The sequence below is a fragment of the Trachypithecus francoisi genome, unplaced genomic scaffold (genome assembly GCF_009764315.1).
Source record: "Trachypithecus francoisi isolate TF-2019V2 unplaced genomic scaffold, Tfra_2.0 Lachesis_group14, whole genome shotgun sequence".
NCBI lineage: Eukaryota > Metazoa > Chordata > Mammalia > Primates > Cercopithecidae > Trachypithecus > Trachypithecus francoisi.
Window position 1 is genome coordinate 21,249,451 of NW_022681459.1, and position 23,043 is coordinate 21,272,493.

At 42.7% G+C, this 23,043-nt stretch overlaps 3 protein-coding genes across 3 annotated transcripts in view; 2 read left to right on the forward strand and 1 right to left on the reverse strand.

Moving 5' to 3' along the window:
* Positions 1-404: 404 nt before the first annotated feature.
* LOC117096757 (actin cytoskeleton-regulatory complex protein PAN1-like) lies at positions 405-12,312 on the reverse strand. The gene is made up of 4 exons (XM_033234145.1): positions 12,118-12,312; positions 11,449-11,999; positions 7,461-7,544; positions 405-575 (listed from the first exon to the last, which is right to left on the reverse strand). Exons 1-3 carry the CDS (start codon positions 12,310-12,312, stop codon positions 7,496-7,498), a joined length of 795 nt encoding a protein of 264 aa, XP_033090036.1. The 3' UTR covers positions 405-575; positions 7,461-7,495.
* MRPS6 (mitochondrial ribosomal protein S6) overlaps positions 12,138-23,043 on the forward strand; it is a 66,795-nt gene continuing 55,889 nt past the window's right edge. The window contains exon 1 of the mRNA XM_033232390.1: positions 12,138-12,355. Within this exon, the coding sequence (XP_033088281.1) occupies positions 12,311-12,355 (45 nt within the window). The 5' untranslated portion in view covers positions 12,138-12,310. The remainder of the gene's footprint in view (positions 12,356-23,043) is intronic.
* SLC5A3 (solute carrier family 5 member 3) overlaps positions 12,223-23,043 on the forward strand; it is a 66,705-nt gene continuing 55,884 nt past the window's right edge. The window contains exon 1 of the mRNA XM_033232389.1: positions 12,223-12,355. The gene's annotated coding sequence lies outside the window, so the exon portion shown is untranslated. The remainder of the gene's footprint in view (positions 12,356-23,043) is intronic.

The following is a 23,043-nucleotide window of genomic DNA, read 5'->3' on the forward strand; positions in this document are numbered from 1 at the left end:
AGTTTTTAATCATCACTATAATCTTTTGGTTATTTAAAGAGATTGGAACATGGAAGAAAATCTAACATAGTAGACAGCCTGGCATATTACACTTGCAATTTTAATTTGAAACATTTAAGAGGATATAATTAATTGAATTTGTGGATAGTCTTTGGAAGTTGTATTACTGGGGTACAATCTAACCGCAAAGTATAATGGCTCAAAGATGATAGAAGTTTATTTCATTTTTTAACAGTCAGTAGTGAATGGTCCAGAGTTGGAGGCCAAGCAGCCTTGTGATTTGAGGTATTCTAAGGAAATGGTTCCTTCTCTCCTTTGGTTCTCCCTTGGTCTAGGGTGTTATCTTCATAAGCATGGTTGATGGTGGCTCACTACTACATCAACAGGAAGTGGGAAAGAAGAAAGTTTATGGCAAGTGTCTTTAAGGAGATGTGCTCATTGTAGCACACATCATATCTGCTCACATTCCATTGGCCCAAACATAGTCACATGGTGACAGCCAGCTGCAAAGGAACCTGGGAAATGTAGTCTGTGGTTGTGTGGTCATGCATCCAGTTAAAGCTTAAGGGTTTTCACTAAAAGGAAAACAGGGGACAATTAACACTAGAAAACAGTTGATACTTATCCACCATGAAGCTAAAGAGAACCTCATTCCCTAGATTTATTAAATTTCAATAATTGCTTAAAGGCTTACAAAGATCTTGTCAGGTTTATGAGTTTGCCGTGTCAGGTGTTTGAAGTGTTTTAGAGAATCAGATATATTTGAATTTCAAATGCACTAAAAATGTCTTAGGAAGTTGAATAAAGAACAGAAATTTATTGTCTCATAGTTCTGGAGGCTGGGAAGTCCAAGATCAAGATGCTGAAAGGTTCAGTTGTCTGGTGAGGGTTTGGTCTCTGCATTCAAGATGGTGCTTTTGAGTGCTGCATCCTCTGGAAGGAGGAATGCTGTGTCTTCACATGGTGGAAGGCAGAAGGGCAAGCAAGGTGTATTCACTCCATCAAGCCCTTTTAAAAGGGCACCTAATCCCATTCTAGATGGAGGAGCCCTCATGGCCTAATCATCTCTTAAAGGCCCCACCTTTTATCACATTGGCAACCCAAGAATTTTTCAAAGGACACATTCAAACCTTAGCAGAACCTTTGGATGGGTTTCTATTATTTATGACCAAAAAAAGCCCGAGGAAGACACGGTTTCTTCTCCAACCCCCTTATGTTTCTATGTGTCTCTGTGTCACAGAGCTCACAGCTACATTTCTAAAATTATGACAACTCTCAACACATGCATGAATGGAGGAGACATCCATGATACCCATTGGGTTGCCTGTCTAGCCTCCCCTTTGCTGCAAACTGTTTCTCCTTACCTATAACTTCCTAAATTTGTAGGGTTCACAGATAGTTATTAGCAGGCACAGTGATATGATTTCATCTACTCTTTAGACCTGGCTGATTGGCCCAAAGGTGGACCAATGAACCAGTTCAGGCTAATCGAGTGCCAATTGAAGGAGAGCCTCGGATTATCCCTTGGTGGTTAGAGGGATTATATGTAGCCCAAGGAGCTGGGAATGGCTATCATCTATTGCACAGATTGAAGAGCAGAGAAAAAGGGTCCTTTCAGACAGAGAAGAAAGCTGATGGACAGAGAAACATAAACAAAAATGTGGAGATCATCTTGGTTCTAGTCAGTTCCTGAGACTGTCAGCTGCATATTGCCTTGAGTCCTGGGAGACATCAGGTACACTTACAGTAATTCATTAGAGTCAGTTTATACTATTTGTAACCCAAAGAATTCTACCTAATATACCTGAAAATATATTAAACTCATTGTGTAACGCAATCTTGTGAATTTTGTTTTCAAAAGAGATAGCTATTTGGTTGTCTCAATTAGTGGAAAATTCCAGTGCAGATCTGACCTTTGGGTTTGAGAGTACAGGGACTGATCCAAGGCATGTGCCCTGGTAAGCCCACAAAATCAAATTTACCTAAAACTGAACTCTTTCAGTAACTCTAGCCTGATAATCACTGCAAAATACCCAACAATGACTGAGTGTTAGAAAGTTATGGGCAATTAACCATTTGTGACTTGCATAACATCTTATTATACTTAGAATAATTGGCCGGGCGCGGTGGCTCAAGCCTGTAATCCCAGCACTTTGAGAGGCCGAGACGGGCAGATCACGAGTCAGGAGATCGAGACCATCCTGGCTAACATGGTGAAACCCCGTCTCTACTAAAAGTACAAAAAACTAGCCGGGCGAGGTGGCAGGCGCCTGTAGTCCCAGCTACTCGGGAGGCTGAGGCAGGAGAATGGCGTGAACCCGGGAGGCGGAGCTTGCAGTGAGCTGAGATCTGCCCACTGCACCCCAGCCTGGGCGACAGAGCAAGACTTCGTCTCAAAAAAAAAAAAAAAAAAAAAAATAATAATAATAATTTACAGGGTGATATCCAAATTGCATTATATGGTCTATGGCAGAGACTGCTAGTTTACCGTACTGTGCCACGTAAAGCTACATTTCCCAGCCTTTCTTCAAGGTAAGGCAGGACCACAGGAAGGACTAAGTTCTGATCCCTGGAATACCAATGTAAGTGATGGGTTCAACTTCTGGGCCACTTCTTTAAAGGGAATCACTGAAGTCTTTCTTCTATTTTGCCGTACTGCTCCTGAAATGTGAACGTGGTGCTGGGAGCAGAACAGCCATGATGAACCATGAGATTTAAGCCATGTCTTATAAATAGAGAGCAAGCTGGCAAAAGTCTGGGTCCCCAGCCCTGGTTACATTCAGATCTTTCTATGAGAGAAGTCTTGTTTAAGTCACTGTTACTTTGACTTTTGTTTCAGTAGCTGAACCAGTACCCTGGCTATAATATAGTCTTTGCATGGGAAAACAAAAAAGGAGTGACTTTTATTGAGTCACAAAAGGTCTAAATGTGGGCAGTTGTGCACTCTTGGAAAAAGCCACCCAGGCTGCAGAAACAACTTAGCCCATGTGAGATGAGAAGTACCCAAAGGAACAAGGGAACATTTAGCCCAGAGAAGGGAGGGCTCAGGATAGACCATAAAACTGTCTTCAGACATAGGAGCTCATGTGGCAGAGGGAGTAGACTTGTGCCATACGGCCCCAGGGGTCTGAACTAATACCAATAGGTTATGAAGGGAACTGAAGTGCTACGACCCAAAGAGTTCTGTCAGGGTTCTTGTTATAAGCTACAGACTCTGTGTAAAGCAAAAATGAAATTTATTGAAATGATAGTTGGGAATCACAGAATGGACTAGAGACCAGGGGACTGGCCAGGAACCAACAGCACTCTGGAGAGTGGTAACCAGGAAGATTGGAGGCCACAGGGATGGAGCAGGAAGGGTCTGGCCAACATGTTGAGTCACTCTAACTGTTCCTCATGTCACTGTGTTGTCCACTCAGGATTCAAAAGCATGGGGGAAGAGTCTGATTGGCTGCAGTTGAATGTCTTCCCTTCCCTGACTAAATGTAGTGTAGAAAAGGGGAAAATTTGGCTCTGTTGACTCTGGTATGAGAGTCAGGCGCCACTTTCAAGAGGAATCAAGATGCTATGAAACAAATGTCCTGTGCTACCTGCAAAGATGCTTTTGAAGCCCATGAATCTGTGACCAGTGGCTCAGAATTGGGAAGGACTTGTCTATTTAAGAGTTAGCTCCTTTCCACAACCCTCACATGTGCACACACTCTGCTGAAAGATTCTGGTGATGAAAGGCTGACTATCTCCCATTTTCTTCCTCATGTGAAGATGAAATCAAGGCTGGGAGTTTAGACACTGCCTAGCACTTAAGTCCCTCCCACTTTGGTCCCACTTTGTAGAGTTGAGTCCCGTGATTCTCTTACTGAAATCTTTCCTCCTGTCAAGTTTATTCACTCCATGTTACCACCCTCTGACCCCACCAAAACATCTTGTGCGCGTTCTCTTTCCTCTTATTTATAAAATGTTATCCATTCTTCACATTCCAGCTTAAATCCCACATCATACATGAAACATTCCTGAACCATCCCAGTTCAAAGTAATCCCTCTCTGGAAATTTTTGCCCTTAATCTTCATTAGACAGTTAATCACACTCTTTTTATATGTTTTCTATTTTTTAGAACAGATACTTCAATCTTGTTAAGACAATTTAACTGTAAACACATTTATATCTTCTCTTGCTACCTAGATTTCTTACACATCTTTGCATCTCCTGTAAACTATTTCTTATACTTCTTTGCATCTCCTGTAGAACTTAATGGGATTTTTAGTTTGTTTTGGCTTAATTGGCTTGAATACCAGAAGAGGGTGTGATCTTGATCCTTTTATCCAGGAATTTGGGGAAGGGGAAACAGAGAAAGATGAAGATAGATGTACATCAGACAAATCAAAATGACTTTCCTCTGAGCATAATGATGTGAATGACTTATATTTTTACAGTTTTGAGGTATAACTGATGTATAATAAACCATACATATTTAATGTATACAATTTGGTATGTGTATATATATATCCATGAAACCATTGCCCTAATCAACATAATAAATATATCCATCATGCCCTCAGTTTCCTTATGCCACTTTGTAATCTCTCTGCTTCATTCCGACCCCAAGCAGCTGTTGATTCGTTTTATGTCACTTTAAGTTTGCGTTTTCTGGAATTGTATATAAATGGAACCATTTACTATGTACTCTTTTCTGTCTGGCTTCTTTCACTCAGCATAATTATTTTGAGATTCATCCGTATTGTTGAATATATCAATAGTTCACTCCTTATTGCTGAGCAGAATTTCATTGTATAGGTATATCACAATTTGTTTTTCCATTCACCTGTTGATGGTTATTTGAGTTGTTTCAGTTATTGATTATTACAAACAAAGCTGCTGTGCGCATTTGTGTACAAGTCTTTGTGCAGGCACATGCTTTCATTCATCTTAGGTAAATACCTAGGAGTACAATGGCTGGTCACATGGTAGGTCTGTGTATAACATTGTAAGACATTACTGAAATGATCACACAATGTGCATTCCCATCAGCAGTGTGTGTTTCAGTTGCTCCATCTTCCCACCAGAACTTGGTCTTTGGAGTCTTTTTAATTTTAGCTATCCTAATACGTATGCAGTGGTATTTCATTCCAGTTTTAATTTGCATTTTCTTAATAACTAATGATGTTGAAGATCTTTTCATATGCTTATTGGCCATCTTCTTGGATGAAATGTCTCTTCATTTAAAATTTTTAAAAAATGGGTTGTTTTCTGTTTTCTTTTACCGGGTCTCTGTTCACCTTTGGCTGATGATCACGAGGGCATTCTCCCATGTGGATCAACAGAACCATGTCCAGTCAGTCCCAGCAACAGGGGGTGGCATGAGCCTCACAGAGGGCTGGACTTTGAGATGACACCTGCATGCTGTCTTACCAGAAAGTGCTGCTTGGCGGCGTCATGACACTTAGGTGGGGACCCAATGCAGGTTTTGGGACTGACCTCCTCCTCTTGGTTAAAGCCCCGAATTAAGAGTCTATTAGGGAAATAAGAGTTACTACCTCAGGTCCTCAGAAGATTATCATGTTGCTATGAAGACTGATGAAAATAAAACATCCGAGAAGAAATGCTAACGAATTGAAGTGTAACAGAAGCCTTACCTCAGGAGCTGAGGAAACACCAAAGGTGCATGTGGCCAGAACAAAGCTTAGCTGGTCAAGAATGTTTCTGAAGAAACCCAAGAACGCAGTTGACACTGGCCCTCGAGCTGCCCCTCACACATCTCAGCAGTTGTCAAGCCCTGTGGATTCTGGACTCCACTGCTCCTCTCTGTGGCCACCACAACGCCCTCCTCTGTGTTCCAAAGCATGCACGCTTGCTCCCTTTGAAGCCATTTGGGCCTCATCTCCTTCTGTCCTTTCACCTCCAGCCTTCAAACTCCTTCGCGCTGAGCAGGCCTGGCTCACCCAGCTCTCCCCGCCTGGCCCTGAGGACTGCCCCCAGTTGATTTTGCGCGGTCTTCCCGAGAGGCCCTTTGTTTAGCATCTGGCTTGGGAGGCCCAACCCCTGGAGACCCCTGCAGAGACGGTTTCCTTCCAACACAGCAGTCTCTGGCACCTGGCCTTTGTTCCCTTTACTAAATCTAAAACGCTTCCACGTGTGCTTTCTGATTTTGCACGCGTGGAGAAAGAACAAAAGGCTGTTTAATACCTCCAAATTTATTGACATTTAACATTAAGAACACTTGTGGGCCTGTGGGGGGACACATTACAATCTTGTTATTAGAAAAAACTAACTCTTCCAGCAAGTAGTGATGCAAGCAGTATTTTGTCTTTTTAACGTTATAAGAGTTAAAAAAAAATAAGTAGTAAGGAGAATATCTCCCAAAAACATGCCATAAGCTTTTATTTTTATTTTTTTATTTTTTATTTTTGGGTAGGGTAGGGTGAGGTGGGGCTGGAAATAAGAGAACATGAGATTTAGGCAATCTTTCCTTTACCTTTTTTCCTATAAGTAGAGCCCAAGTTGAACCGCACCCCCCTCAGCTGATGAAAGTTAGAAAAATAATCATGAAATTGGAGGATTGAAAGAAAGAAAATGTTTAAAGAGCTCTCCAAATGTCCGCCCTAAGAAGTTCTATACAGTATTCCATTGTACAAGGAACACAAGCAATAGCATGCACAAGCTGACAGAGTTAGAGAGGTATGAATTAGTCTATGTAGCACCTGGGGGCTTATGGAGAAGAAAAAGAAGATTCGAAGCAAATGGGCATGGCCAAGAAGGTCTGAAAGGGTTGGTGAGGGTGAGTGTAGGGGGATCAGGAAATACCAGCGGTTTCACTGATAAAACAGTTACAAACGAAATACATTTGAAATGTGACTTGCATTTGGGCTATCGGCTGAGGAACACAGATAACACGCAGGACAGCCAGACAAAGAAATGGGGTTTTACAGACCCAGGTCCTAGGAGTTAGTTAGGGAACAATCCCAGGACTTAGTGATGCAAAACTGGGGAGTTGGACTATACTTTACCATGAATGGAGGCTCACTTTTATCTAGGAGAAGATGACACGCTGATGAGAGTGATGGCTGACAGCTCAACAGATGATTTGCTGCTACTGTGGGATCATTGTCTCCATTAATTGGAAACAGTCACATTTCGCCACCTTCTGGGAGCAGTATTTAGAGACACAAAGTTACCTAAGCAGAATGATGATTTGTGTTTATCTTACCTCTTCCCAATGACTATTAGAACTCACCTTTTAGGGCCAGACGCAGTGGCTCATGCCTGTAATTCCAACACTTTGGGAGGCTGAGGCAGGTGGATCACTTGAGGTCAGGAGTTCAAGACCAGCCTGGCCAAAATGGTGAACCTCATCTCCATTAAACATAGAAAAATTAGCTGGGCATGGTGGTGGGTGCCTGTAATCCCAGCTACTAGGGAGACTGTCTCAAAAAAAGAAAGAAAGAAAGAAAGAGAGAGAACTCACCTTTCAGAATATAGGAGTTATTACACTCACGTGGATTAATCCATTAGCAACAGTAAAACGGGCATCATAGCACGCAGTGCATGCCTAGGAAGGAGAATATGGTAAGCAAAAGTTTTTTCTTTGAATTGTGCCACCCCAGGGCTCTATGGCTTGGGATAAATAATGGACTTGTTTTCGTGTCAGATTCCTTATCTACAGACAAGGAGATCACTCATTTATACACTTTCCACTGCCCCCCAGTACTGTTACAGTAAACCGGGATTCTGGCAGGAAAGATCAGTTTAAAGCTGTTCACAGGCAAACTCCAATGCACTTGGATCACGGGAACTCATGTTATGGGCAAGTCTTGCCTTAAATCCTTGCTGCTGAGACACCTTCTTGCTTGCAGAACAGCCGCATTCAGGGACAGGAGGGGAAAAAGGAGCCAGACACAGGGACCAAGGAGGCAAAGGAAAACCCCAAGAGTACAGGATCATGGATGGCCAAGAAGAGACCCTCAGGACTGCAGAGAGGTCCCTGACAATGATGCCAGGGAAACTGCTACTTGGCGGGCAAATGGAAGGCCAGTGGTGACGGTCGGTATGAGGGAACACCGAGTGCAAAGGTTAGAAGATGCAGTGGGTCTGGGGCTGTGAAAAGAAGAAAAGAATGACAGCTCGAGAGGGTAACAGGGTTATGATAAGGCTTTTTTCCCCCTAGCTAGAAGAGACCTATATCTGCTTCACGGTGGAAGGAAGAAGTCTGTGCAAGGGGAGAATCTGGCCACTCAAGGGAGGGCGTTATATGAGTTCTAGGAGTGGGAGATTGCAGTCACCCAGGGGAGAGGACACAGTAGGACTACAATAAAAGCTGACTGATCGACAGATAGTTGCTCAGTTTGCACTGGCTAGTAAACATAATGCTGTATGGTATTGGAGGTAAGCGTGCAGGCTGACTTCTGCATAATTTGGGGCAAGTTGCTGAAGATATTTATGAGTCTCCTTTCTCCTACATGTAAAACGGGGGCAGTTATAATACATATCTTTGTGGTGAGAACTGAGAGTTAATACATGCAAATAATTTAAAATAGGTTCTGGTTCATAGTTAATGCTCAAAATGTTAGACTCAGTAATAAAAATAATGGCCATCTTTGAGGATTAACGATTAGAAAGCTCAAGGGCAAGTCTCATTATACAGCAATATAAAATAAGAAGGTAAAGGTGATTAAACTGACCCAGGGTGTATCCTGAGGTTCCTTTTTCACAAATAGGGCTGGATTTCAACTTCTTTTCCTATTCCCCCTCAAAAAAACTTACTTGAAAATTAATCAAACTTTCGGTTAATCAAATCTTAAACACATACCATAATAAATGCTTTGGAGAATCTTAAGAGTTAGAGTCATTTTTAAATTAATACATCAAATGCTGCAGTAATGTTATACTTTTACTACACTGACTATACATAGTATAAAGTTAAAAATTGTTTTGGTGAATTTAAGTTTGTAGTTATAGTAGGAAGACACTAAATTTGCAACAGCATTCCTCGTGATTAAAAAAAAAATTTTTTTTAAATGAAGCCACAAGTATTTTGCTTCTGTGCTATTTATTTATTTATTTATTTATTTGAGACGTAGTTTTGCTCTTGTTACCCAGGCTGCAGTGCAATGGTGCGATCGTGGCTCGCTGCAACCTCCGCCTCCCGGGTTCAAGTGATTCTCCTGCCTCAGCCTCCCTAGTAGCTGAGATTACAGGCACGTGCTATCACGCCAGGATAATTTTGTGTTTTTAGTAGAGACGGGGTTTCTTCATGTGGGTCAGGTTGGTCTCCAACTCTCGACTTCAGGTGATCCGCCCGCCTCTGCCTCCCAAAGTGCTGGGATTACAGGCGTGAGTCACCGTGCCCGGCAGCTTCTGTGCTTTTTAAAAAAAGGTTGAAGGGGAAAAAATCACAGTAGTTGCCCTCTCTCTACCTTTAAGAAATGGAATGAATCCATGGGTGGCTACCAGATTGGGAGGACTTGGGGATGCTGACTCTGTGGTGAGGTATTATGCAGTCAGGTTAATTTCCTTATACCACTTGTCAAGTTAGAAGGAGGGGTAGAGAAGATGTCAGGTCTTCACTCATCCCTGGGCATTAGGGGAAAACGAGGAAGCTTCCAAGAGGAAATGCTCTGAGTTGAAGTCAGCTCATTGCGCTGCCTCAGTGTTTGACTTGGCATATTACTACGGGGTCCGTATTTTCTCATTACTAAATTGGGTGATGTAACCGACAAAAGGGGGGGACAGTCAAAGTGGAACCATTCTAGAAAATTTGTGATTTTTTTTTTTTTTTTAATGGAGTCTCGCTCTGTCGCCCAGGCTGGAGTGCAGTGATGTGATTTCCGCTCACTGAAACCTCCGCCTCCTGGGTTCAAGCGATTCTTCTGCCTCAGCCTCCTGAGCAGCTGGGACTACAGGCACATGCCACCGCAACCAGCTGATTTTTGTATTTTTAGAAGAGACAGGGTTTCACTATGTTGCCCAGGCTGGAATCCACCCACCTCAGCCTCTCAAAGTACTAGGATTACAGATGTGGGCCACTGCGCCCAGCCTGTAACTCACTTCTGAAGGTCCAGAAATTCCTTGTTTCCTCCTGTTATTTATAGTATGCTACTTGTTTGAACCAAATGTGAAGTTAATTGACACTTAGCCAGGCAATTTGGATTACCTGTGTGGCTTCTCTTTGGAAGAACATGGGTTGTAGACAAGTTTAAGAATAGAAAATGTTAAAATCCAGTTATCTCAGAAAAACTTGGGTTCATCTCCTACCTCCCATATGCCACAAAAGATGCATGGGATGTGAAATGGTAACCTCTGGGTAAGGTGACAAAAGGTACTCTATTCTTGGCTTACGTGGACTACATGGTTAATCCACTGAATAATAACCGGCATTTTCATCTGTGTGGTAGGAGAACCAGAGGCCAGAAGGGTAGAGTGATGGCTAAAAGTACTTTGTTTCTATTACACTACGACCTTGGACTAGTTACAAAACTTTCTGTGCCTGTATTTCCTAATCCCTAAAAAGGGGTTAACAGTGCTTGTCTCTTTTAAAAAAAATTACTCAATGATACTTACTAAAGCATGGTAAGGAAGACTTTATTCAGGACCAACGCGATGGGTACAGGGATCAGGGAAACTCGGTCTTGCAGAGGGGAGAGAGAGAGAGTGGGCTCAACTCTGAATGCAGCATGGGCAAGTATGAATTTATGGCCATGTAAAATCACTAATAACAACCATCAAGGGGAAGAGGGATTCTGGCTAAACCGATCTAAAGGATTCTTGTAGAACTCAGGCCAGGGTGAAAAGACATGACTGGGCGATAGAAAAAGATGAGGAACCTGATCTGCTACGAGGGGATGGAGGTTCTGTGCTAGAACTGGATTTTACAAGGAAGTGCACAGATGGGCCTAGCAGAAGATTCAGAAGCCTGACTAAAGTTTGGCCAAGTAAAGAATCTTTGTCACCTCAGGGCTGTTGTGAGAATTTTAGGAGACACATCCACCAGCCTTGGCATGGGATCTGATGCTGAATAAGTGTTCACTAAACTTTACCTATTAACATTAAAGCACTTTAAGCTGACAAACACTTCACTTACAGAGCTTTTAATGGGGCACGCAAGGGGCAGCGGCCTCAGCTGCAGGGTACTCAATCTCTAAGAAAGGCCGCTGGATAAAAATGCATTTGCAGAGCCACTGGCTGGAGGGCGGAGAACCGTGTGAGAGTAAAGGGATGGGAAGTGCAGAAGGCACGCCCCCCGCCCACCGCAGATAGTTGCTAAAGGGTCTCCCAAGCACTCAGCCTAGCCTTTAAGTGAAAGCTGAGCAAACATTTAAAGAAATGAGATAGAGTTAAGGTGTTTGCCTGCCCTCGGCTACAACACGTGGGGACAGGTCAGGCGCACACCACAAATGCCCATATCGCGCCTGTGTGTACCAGGCACCGTCCTCGGAGGTTTACGTGCATCAACTCACTCAAAGCATCGGGTCCTCACTTTCAGCACAGGCAGCCGGCCCAAGGTCACGCAGCGCCAAGGGACTGAATCAGACCCAAGCCCGGGCGCCGCGGCCCACGCCTGTGCCGGCGCGCCCCTCGCCGGGTAAGGGGCCTGGTCAGCCGCGCCAGACCTGAGGGTTGTGATTGGAGGAGCGAGCGTCACCCCTCCACCGACCCCGAGCAGGAATGTTCCAGAACTCCCGCGAGCAGCCGTTGGCCGCAGAGCCCCCGGCCCGGCCGCGACCCCGCCTTCCGCCGGGAAGGTCCCTAGTGCCGGGGAGTCGCGGGCGAGGGGCGCGCTCACGGACGAGACCGCACCGCAGCGCACGCGCACTGGCGGGCACTCACTCTCCCGCCGCCCGGGAGGAGAAGGAAGGCATAGAAAGTTCCAGCCGGTTCGAGAGCTAGGTAGCAGGCATGGCGGGAGGCGGGTAGGAGGAGGCAGGGTCGCGAGGGGGCGTGCGGCCGCCGCGAGCGGCTCTGGGCCGAGTCTGCAGCGCCCCCCCCTAGCCGCGGGAGGCGGGCTGGGCTGGGGTCGGGGCGGGGGCGGCGCGGCGGGTGCGGGGCTGCGGAGGGGGCGTGGCGGCTGCCCGCGGGCGTAGAGGGGGCGGGGCGGCGGCTGGGCGCGCGGGCGGGGCGGGGCGCGCCGAGGGGGCGTGGCGCGGCGTCTGCGCAGCTGCCAGCGCCTTTAAGCCTGGGCTCGCGCGGCCGGAGCGTGCTTTCGCCGCCTGGGAGCCGTCCGGTCGGGCAGTCTTTAGGTCCCCACTGTCCCCGTCGTCCCGCCCCTTCGCGTCCCGGGAACCGGCTCGCTTCTGAGCCTCACTCGTCGATCCTCCAGGCATGCCCCGCTACGAGCTGGCTTTAATCCTGAAAGCCATGCAGCGGGTAAGTGACCTTCCCTCAGAGCCGGTCTTCCCGCGCGGGCGCCCCCGCTGCCGCTAGGCCGCCGTCCCCTGCGCGCCCTGGCCGCGGGACCCCGGGCCTTCCTGCACTCCTCGGAGGAGGCCGGGGCGGCGGGCGGGTGGCGGGCGTCCGCGGGGAGGGGGCGCGCGTGGGCCGGCCGGGCTCGGCCGCGTGCGCGCGGGAGGCGGGGGTGTGCCTGTGCGTGTGCGCGGTCCGGGAGGGTGTGCCTCGCAAGCGGCCGGGCGGGGGCGGGGCGGCCCGAGCGGGCCCCGACCCCGATCCAGGCGCCGGCCCTCGGGAGTCCAGTGGAAGGTCCGCGGGAGGACACGCGCGAGCGCCCAGCCCGGCTCCGGCCCGTCCCCGCCAGTCGTGAAGCTGCCTCGTCGCCGGCCCCGTCGCCGCCTGCTGCGTCCCGCTCCGCCGCCTGCCGGCCTCCGCCGCCCGCCTCCACTCTAGCGCCCGCCGGCCGCCCGGAACGTCCGCGCCCAATAAAGCGTTCCTCCAAAGCGTGTTTGTGCAGTCGTCTGTATCCCGGTCTCTTGCAGTTGCTCTCATGTTAAAAAAAAATCTTTGACTTTTCTTTTTCTGACTTCAGCAAAAATCCCGCTCCCGGTGCCCTTAGCCCAGTTTCATTCATCCAAATTGTGGCCTTTCTTGCGCCTCCAGAAGACTCTTTATTCCCCCTGCTTTTGATTGATCTTGAGGTAGATGATTTCAGGTTTGGAGGGATGCTAAGCGAACCAGCAGCCCGTTCCCTTCAGGTGACGGCGTGGCCAAGGACAGGGGCCCGCGGCCCGGAGGCAGCTCACTTCGTCCTCTGTCCTGGGTCATGTACTCCTCAAGTCGTCGCCGAAATCCCCATTCTCCCGTGAATTCGGAGTTCGGTAACGTAGTTTGGTGTATGGTTTTGTGTTTTCTTCCACCAGGTGTAATAAACAAAAATCATTGTACCATGTCCGAACTTTGAAAGCACAGCTTCCTACAGCGCTAGAGGGGTGGACGCATTTTTACGTTTGAATCAGGCTCTGGGTCAATTGCGAGAAGTATTACCAAGTTTGATTGAACTTGAGCTCAATTGACAAACTAACAATCACGGAGCGTCGGGAGATTGTTAGAAGTGTGCTTTGCATACTGGTAACTGGGAAAGGACTCGAGTGCCTCTCTATCAGGTCCAGACAGCCTGGCCAGGCATGCCATTGTGTCCCCCAGCTTGTTCTTCATGGATTTGGGAGAAGTTAAGATTGTATTGTTCAACCTCCTGAATATCCCTCTTGGTCCTCCTCCTCCCTTACCGGGATATGTAACTCGGAAAGAATAGGAGCAGTGAAAACAAAACATTATTAAAAGGGTAGATTTTTAATTAGGTGGAAGCTGTTTAAGCCCTCCCTTTAACCTGTGTGTTTTAGGAAGTGTAGAACCTGGGAAATTTGTTACTGAAATTCCTTTTGTTGACTTTCCTTGTCTTGGGGAGGTAGCAGGTGATACCGAGAGGTAACCTGTAGGCATAATTGCGCATTCTGTAACCCTTTGAAACCTTTGAAATGAAGACTTGCCCTACCCTTTGTTTTTGCCATAGTTGCCAGTTATCTTGGTTAACATAGCTACAAGTATAAGTTAAATGTATTTCTTTTACCATACTTTTTTATAGCCTTTGGATGTGGAGCACCCATTTTTTACTCTAGTTCAGATCAACCGAGTGTAATTTGGTTAAAATAATAAATAACCTTCCTCGTAAATCTTCCGCATGAGGAAAGGGGGCAAAAAAAAAAAAAAAAAAGGAAAACCCTAGAAAGTAGGTAATAAAGGTGAACTGCCTCTTGGAGAAAGAGGCCCCATGGCAGTAGATGGAAGGCTGTAACAATGGTGACTTATGTACAATGGTGAAGTTATGTTGACATCCTTGACCTAAATAAAGTAATATTAAACAACAGTTTCTCACTTATTTGTTCAAAAACCTATCTGTAGCTTGTAAATGTGTCACAAACACAAAGACTTCCAGGTTTTAGACCAGTTTACTTGCTTTCAGTTTAGGAAAATAGGATTCTAAAATAGGATGACTATTTGGGGGGAAACGGATTTAAAAAGTTAACTCTAGGCTTATGAAATGAAAAATGTGACTGAGTTTGCACACCGGTAGCAGGCCCTGGAGAAAGCACAGTTTTAACCTGAGGCACTTTGGGCTTCTGTTGCAAGAACGGTATTACTGAAGCTCCTCAGTTCTAAGTTGCATATATTTCACGTTTTTAGATTCTTAAATGTACCTCTTTATCCCTTTAATATGATGGATTTTCCTTTCCTCCTCCAAATCATTTATGCATCTTGGAATTGAGGAAAATGCTGTGTTAGGCAACTTTAACAGCAGATATGGAAGTTAAGAGGCTATAGTTTTTCCAGCCTTTGGACTCCCAGAGCTGCTCTCCCGTTTCTTGTCTGTAGTACTCAGCCTGGAGAGCATTCTTAGTCTGTTTGGAGAATATTAACTCCTCCCTGTCCTCATTACTTTTTTTTTGACGCTAGCTTGACTCCTTTAAATTGAGCTTAATAAATTTTAAAATTTAAAATACAGATCATGTGTTGGTTCTCACAGTATCTGCATTGTAGCAAAGTCAATTGCGGGAACCCCCATTGAAAGATTTCAGAGTGTATTATGTAGAATAAGTCCTGTTGAACTATACAATTGTACAATTAGTCACCCAGAAATTCCAATACTATGTTTTTCTCAGTTTGCAAGTGGGAGTTGATTATGAGTATCTACTTTTGTACTTCCAAGTTAGGGCATTTATGAATGATGATACTAGTCTTTCTAAGAAGACATTTATTTGCAGGTACCATTAAGCTTGATTTTTAAAAAATGTGTGTACATAAAAAAAGTATTTGTTTTATCCCTACTTTAGCGTGAGAAGTAGGTAAAAGTGTGGTTAAATTCTGAAACATGACAGTAAAGTGATGGATGTTGTGAAACGAGGCCTTTAAAGGTGACAAGCAATTTGAAAAACTAGTTGTTTAAACCAGTCTTAGACCATATTTATAGAAGAGTCTCCAGAATAAAAAGATTTCAAAAGCCCTGTTACACCCATACCAGATACCTTCAAGAGAGTTTTATTTATTTCTGGAAAACACAGTATTCAAAGACTGTAATGTGAAAGGACATAGTCACAAAGGAGAGACCAAGGCTGCAGTCCCAGATAGACTCACTTCAGTGTGAGGAAGACCTTCTCTGACAATGGAAAAAGAAATGGATTGCCTGTGAGATGGTGAGGTCTAGATCCACCTCTACTCTGTCCTCCTGCAGTGAGAACTTTGAGGTAGATGAGGAGAAGGGGTCATACATTTGGTGAGGGAGTTTTCTTGAGAGTGGGAAAATGGTTGAAGCCCTTTGGTTTCACTTGATAATTAGATTTTAAAGGTTGGTGTTTCAGTTAGGTAAAAGACTGAAGTGCCAATACGTGAATGGTAAAGCCACATACTGTGTAATGTAGAGGAGTTTAGGAGAAAAGGAAACTTTGTAGACACTTTTTATGCCTTGGGTATACAGGAAGAAGAAATTTGAGGAAAGCTGTGCAATACATATGTATTCTTTGGTTACTTACTTTGTGAACACTAATTACTTCTCATGCCCTTTGCCCAGAAGGTGTTCACAGTTGGCATATTTAGATTATCAAAGCCCTGGGATAATACTTTTCCTGAAATCTTCTCATTGGTGTTCAGGAATTTTTACGTGAAGAATTAAAGGTTAATGGCTTAATAATTAGTTCACTTGCTAAATGATTGCATGTACAATAAGACAGCATTTATATATATCCTCATATTTTTCTAATAGGAATAAAGAAGATAACTATTTTGGAAATCTTAAGTTCTTGTTAAACCAAACAGATTAGTAATTTTTATGTTTAATACTCAACACAGATTATGTTTTACATTAAGATAACTCATTGAAATAGTACTTTGTAGGGTAAGGAGTTTTATGTAATCTGAGTTTAAGTTCTGACTTGGTTTAATTTAAATATAGAAAAGTATAATAATCAGTTCCTAAAATGTAGAAAACAGTTGGTTTTCTGGTAGAGTGATGAAGAGTTTTTCTCTAAACTAGCAAGCCTTTTTTGATTAGAACACCTGGCAAAAGTTTTGTATTTGTTGTAGAGTTCTATTCAAGTTAGGATGTTCTGAAAGTAATGCCTGTATTTTAGATACCTTTTGGAGATGGAGGGTGCTAATAAACTCATGTATGAGTCAGGTCAACCCTAGGTCCTTGTAGTTTGTTTAGCTTGCTTGGCAACCATTTGCAAACTAGGAAATAGTGAAGTTTCTGCTGTGTGTTGGTGGGAGACATCAGTTCAAACCGAAACATCTAGCTGTCAAGTGGTCAAGTCTTTTTTTTCTTCCCATGGGCCCTCCCTAAACAGCTTAGCCTTGTATCTTTAATAATCTCTTTGTGTTTTATCTGCTTGAAACCAGGCAACTTAAAATAGTTACCCAGTAATGGAAGACTTGACCCTGTGAACAATGTTATACTTTGATTTGGTATTAAATTTTCTTGGGTTACAGCTTATTGCCGCAGCAAGCTATTGAAGAAGGAAGGAGTCCTGTTCCTGCCCCTGAGCTACAGCTAAGGTACAAGGAGTGGCTTGGGGGTAAGGAGTCCTTCCGCAGCAGATATGGTTTGTATGTATGAAGACTGCTTGTCAGAAGTTGACATTCTGCACTAATTTTTTTTCTTAATTCATGACTCATACATTCAATACTGATGTTTCTAGATTTTAAAAATCTAGGTTATATCTAGTATTGTATGCAGACTGCTATTGAATCTTCTAACCTTTTAGATTATAAAATCAGTTTCAAGAAAATTAAGAGTTCAAAAGCAATGACTGGGAAATTCTGAAGTAATATTTTTCATCTAGTGTCTTGCTGTGTTTGTACTACTGCATGTTTAACTCATCTAAAAGAAACCTGGAATACCAGAGCGGGATTTAACATCAAGGTGGAAGGAAGGGTAGAGAACAGATGATAAAATACTGTGTGATTACTCATGTTATAAAAAGCTGTTGCTATTTAATTATCAAACTTTTCCTGTTTCATGTTCTTAGCTTTGGTTAGAATTTCCAATATACTCATGAGTTTATCTGTTTTTAGTGGAAGGCAGTATTTTTAAGACACGTGTTATCGACACATGTAGTTACCTCTTAGGGGAATCCTTATTTAAGGAATTAGTCAAATTAATGAATGGTAAGTTATCAATTTGTCTAAAGGAAGAACTACCCTTGGGTTTGGAAAGTGACAGTTCATTCAGCCTCTTATCCTTTTTGTTGCTCTGAAATTAGAGCAGGGGTTGGCAGCCTGTGGCTTTCAGGCCAGATCTCACCTGTCACCTGTGTTTTTATGGCTTGTGAAGTAGGAAAAGATTTTACAGTTAAATAGGTGGGAAAAAACCAGCAATACTTTATGACATTTGAATTTCATAAAACTTTCACTTTTCAGAGTCCATAAGTAAAGTTACATTGGAACATGACCCTGTCTTTTGTTTATATTTATTATCTGGTCCTTTACAGAAGAAATGTGGCAGCCCCTGATTTAGAGTGTATAGACACAATTTTCTAGGTGCAACATTTTTGGCTTCTTATGGTGCTGTTTTCTGATGTTACTCCCCTGATTTCTCCCTTCTTCTTCTTCTTCTTTTTTTTTTTTTTTCAGACGGAGTCTTGCTCTGTTGCCAGGCTGGAGTGCAGTGCAACCTCTGCCTCCTGGGTTCAAGCGATTCTCGTATCTCAGCCTCCTGAGTAGCTGGGATTTACAGGCACGTGCCACCAGACCCAGCTAATTTTTGTATTTTTTTTGTTTGTTTGAAGTAGAGACAGGGTTTTACCATGTTGGCCGGGATGGTCTCAATCTGACCTCGTGATCCATCTGCTTTGGCCTCCCAAAGTGCTGGGATTACAGGCCCTGTTCTCTTTATGTACAATTCCTTTAACCCTCATGTGGGTGATTTGCTGCCTTTTTTAACAAGCTGACAACTCTGGCATTTCCTTTTGTCTTCTGTGCTGGTTAAGGTCTCCTGGGTATCCCCTTGGCACTGCAAACTCAGTATGGTTAAAAACTTAAATGTATTGCCTATCCCCAAAGTTGCCTCTGTTATTGCTGATTTCTGTTGATCACTTCTCTGTCTTCTGTCATCTGGGCCTGAACAAATCCAGTTCTTTCTTTTCCTGCAGTCTCAATCACATATAGTCTTCTCTGCCCTAGTTGAACTTTGCTCATGGTTGTTTCTTCCTTAGACTCTTGCAGTTTCTTAGCTGGTCTCCTGACATATTACTGAGGGGAGGACAGCTAATACCTGTAAATACACTTGTAATGCAAATATATGTCCCTGAGATACTTTAAAACACCTAAATAGGTGCACTTTTAACAAGGAAATAGTAGAAAGCATTGTTAAGTGATGGCTTTCTGATTCCCATACTAATTGATTGTATCAACCTTGTTGCTGAATTACTGCATACTTCTCATTTTCAAATACATGCAGCATGAAGTCGCATCTGAGGCTGCCTCAGATATGACTCCCAACTTATATTTTTAACCTCATCCTCCAGTTTTTTTTCCAAACTATTTTATATACCCAGTAAACAAAGTTGTGCAGATTCTTATACCATTCCCTTTTATTTTCTTTGGTGCTGGCATCTTGCTGTTTTTCTGTTTGGAACGCCCTCCGTTTCCACAATACCCCACCACCGCCATGAAAAACCAGTCTCATATTCTTCCAAGTTCGTTTTAACTTGTTTGGTACGTTAAACAAATGTCAAGGGCCTGCACCATTAGGAGTATAGACTAATCTTTGCTTTGGTTGCATGAGTCTCATCACATGTCTCCTATCACATGGATCACTTTCTACTTTGTATTACAATTAATTGGTGAATGTGTTTTACCTCCTTTGCTAGATTACAAATTCTTGAGAGTTGAGTCTTTCATTTCTGTTCTGCTGTGTTTTGCATATATGGTAGATACTTACTAAGCTGCCTTGAGGGGTTACTACTCTCATCTCTCTAAAATAGTGATTTGCTATGATACAGCGTGTTGACCTCAGGCTAATAGTTTGCTTACAAGTCAGTGCACTTTGCTCACGCTGGTGAGTTGTATGTCTACCAGAAGTTGTATTGATTTCCAAGACTGTTTTATGACAGATAATCTTGTTTCTATAAAATAATTTAAATATCATGTGAGCTGATGAAATGAGTGCGAACCTTTGTTTCCTGAAAACCAAGTTGGATTCTTTGGGAAGACTTGATAAAAGGTGAGTCATTAAAATAATGGCTGTAGAATTAGATATGGCTGAATAACTCAAAGTTTGGGAGGAAAAATAACAATAGGAGGATTCTGTATGTGGAGTGTTTTACAAGGATCTTTTAAAACTTTCCATTTTAATGAAGCTGAAACTGGAAATTGTAGATAATGCCATTTATAGATGTTGCTTAGATCAAGCAGAAGGAACTGAAATCATCAGGGAACTCTAAGTCATCGATTCCATTCTCCACGTGCTTGTCATGACCCCCATATTGAGGTTGGCAAATGAATGTATGTTTGTGTGTTAAATAAAATACTTAATAAAATACTTAAGGTAGTATATATGGTTTTATGACTGGATATGGCTTTGGGTATAAAGGCTTCTGCTTTATAGAAAAGAGCTGATTTTTAAATTTTCTATTATAAATGAGTAGAAAAACCTTGTAAGATCTGAAATGAAGATACTGGATGTGTTACCATAGCATAAACAAAAGACTGGCATTGGGAGACTAGAAGGAGCTTTAGAAGCAGCTGGGACTGGGTTTTGGATTCTAGCACCTACTTCCTAAGGACTTTAACCTTTTGGATCCCCAGTTCCTTCTTCGTAAAATGGAAGTAATTCATTTGGGAGGGCATTTGAAGATAAAAGTGGTTATGTGACCTTAGAGGTAGTTAAGTGTAGTTCTGTCATTAAAGTAGCTTTGTGATCTCAGGCAAGTTGCTGTGAACTTCATTGCCAAGTTTTTCATTATTCCCAGTTTGTTAATGAAACTCCAAAAGATAAAAGTTATTGTTATATCTAAGTTTATTTCATCAGAATCCCAAACTAGATCAAACCTGAAATACAGTTCTTTCTCAGTAAATGTTTGAATTAGTGGTATTGGTACTTACTACTCTGCTCCCATCTATTATTGCCATGAGGGGTATAGGACTGGTTTTGCCACCTTTTTTTCTCTCTTCCTACTACCAGCCAGAAATCCAGATTTTATAGGAAATCTGTGTGTGTGTGGTTTTGTTTTGTTTTGTTTTGAAGATGTTGCCAACTAATTGGAGAATACGTAGATACCATGGATCAAATGTAATGTATCTGTGGGTTAGGTTGGCTCTCATTTTGTAATCTAGATATTCAGATAATTAGCTGTAGGTAGCCTGTAAACCTCTTAGCATCTGTGTTGACAAAGCCCACCTTGTTAATTGGTCACTGGTTTACAATAGGACTAATTTCAGTGATGGCAGGCACATTCAATTCTTAAAAGTAGTATCTATAGTTATGGATTGTTGGGTTGTATATGTCCATTTAGGCTAAAATGTACATGTAGGCTTCAGAGCTGCACCGTGTCATCTGTCAGGGAGTGATATTCACAGTCCACTTTTTCTTTCAGTGTCTGAGTGATTGCTTATTTGAGGCATGTATTAGTACAATTTGATTTGTACGCATTGTGTTAACCTCTTAGGTGTTTGAAATACTATTGGCATGCAAAGATTACTTTGTCTAGAAAATACTTTTTTTGCTCCGAGTATATCTGTGGAATTAAAAATAGTTTACTCGTGATCCTTGGAAAATAGCATTACCATGAAAAAAATTCAGGTGCTTTCTTAGTAAAGAGTATAGAGCAGGGACGTGATGACATTTTTATTTTTGACCAGGCTTTGTGTTTCCATGAAATAGAAGCCAAATTATTACCTTGAATAACCTTACTTTTTTTGTCTTTTGTTTCTTTCACTCCCACTCCAGATAGATAACATCAAATTGCAAATAAAACGAACCCAGGTTGTTCTTACCTACCTTTTAGCCCATGGTATAATTGACTTGTTTTGCTTTCCCTTCCACTCATTTTTACTATGATTACAGTCCTAGGTAAGGGAATTTCTATCCACTTTGGGCATACCTCAGTAGAGGTTGGTGTAGATGAAATTGCAAGTGAAAGCACAGACTTAGCAAAACTTTCTTTATTGCAGCCCTCAATCCTCATAAACTGGCATTTTTCTGCTTCTGTCCCAGAATCGAGAATTCCTGGTTTTGTCTTTGTTTAGACTTCAGTTTTTAAAAGTTTCTCTGTAACACCTACCCTGGTGGTTAAGTGCTTTAATTTTGTCAGCTGAAGAAACCAAGTGCAGTTATAGTAGCCAGGTTGCTGTGGATATAATCCAGTTTGAGAAAATTCTCATTGTGGTAATCAGAAGTGCAGTGTTGTGGTTGCATTTCAGCTGCTGGGAAGATGCTCCTGCAAATCCGTGTGTCGTCTTTGCTTCCATTAGAAAGGTGCAGAATCAGTATAAGTTCCAGATATCTGCTCCCTTTTCATTTTGTGCTCAGATGCCCTATGTATGAATTCTGAATATAAAATATCTGTGCAGTCTGGTTTTGATTCAGATTTAAGGTGAATTTCTGTTGCTCAGTTGAAAAGCTAAATTTGAGAGTAGGCTCTGTCAGGCATGTTGTAGGAAAAGTGTATGGCACTGAAGTGTGTGGTTTTGTTTTTTAACTGCTTGACACTGTTAAGTAAGCAAATGACCCAGTCATGGGTTGTTTTGATTGCCATTCTTCTGTTGGTGTACTGCTTGCCTTCTGTTTTGTTAATAGTCATATGAGAAAACAGTTGTATGTTGTACTTAAAGCTTCAAGTAGTGTCTTGAAGCTTTAAGACACCAGGTTTCCATTGGGGAGTCTGTCTCGCAGACTTTGGTAGCATTATTGGTCTCTTGGGAATGCCATTCTCATGTGTGGACTAAGTAAGGGCTAGGAGTTTTTGCAAATTTTGTGTGTGTAAGAAGATTGAAGAAAACATTTTTCCTAATGTCATTTTCTTAAGTATTTTATCTGATTAGGATGGACTCATTGGAAACTGTTGATAATTTGAAGATTTCCTATCAACTGGCATCCAAAGAAAACAGTTGTGACCCTATTTCCCTGGATTTTTATATCCCTCTACTTGTCCTATGTTTGCAGTATAAGAGGAAAATCCAGCTGCCTTTATAATCTAGAATACCATGTTTCTGTTTTTATTTCTTAGGTTTAATTCAGGGCATAATTTCTACCAGTCCCTCCAAATATTGTTAAAGTTACCCTATTTGTGGTCTTACTTCTTACTTCTTGAGTGTTATATTCTCCAAACATTAGAGAAAATTAGAAGGTTTTAAAGTTTTCCAACTAAAAAGTATCTTTCAGAGGAAATACCCCAATTTCTGAATCTTCTGTTTATAACTTGGCCTGGAGAATTATAATCTGGTCTACCAGGAAGATGCTTGTGCTTAGGTTTTCTGCCTTACTCACATGGAAAGATGAGTAGAAACTATTTCCTTCTAGAAACAGTTTTTTTCTAGAAACATAAAATTGGAACCAAGTAGGCGGAGAACAGAAAAAAACACAAAGTTGACCTGGTAGGATGTTTTACCTCTAT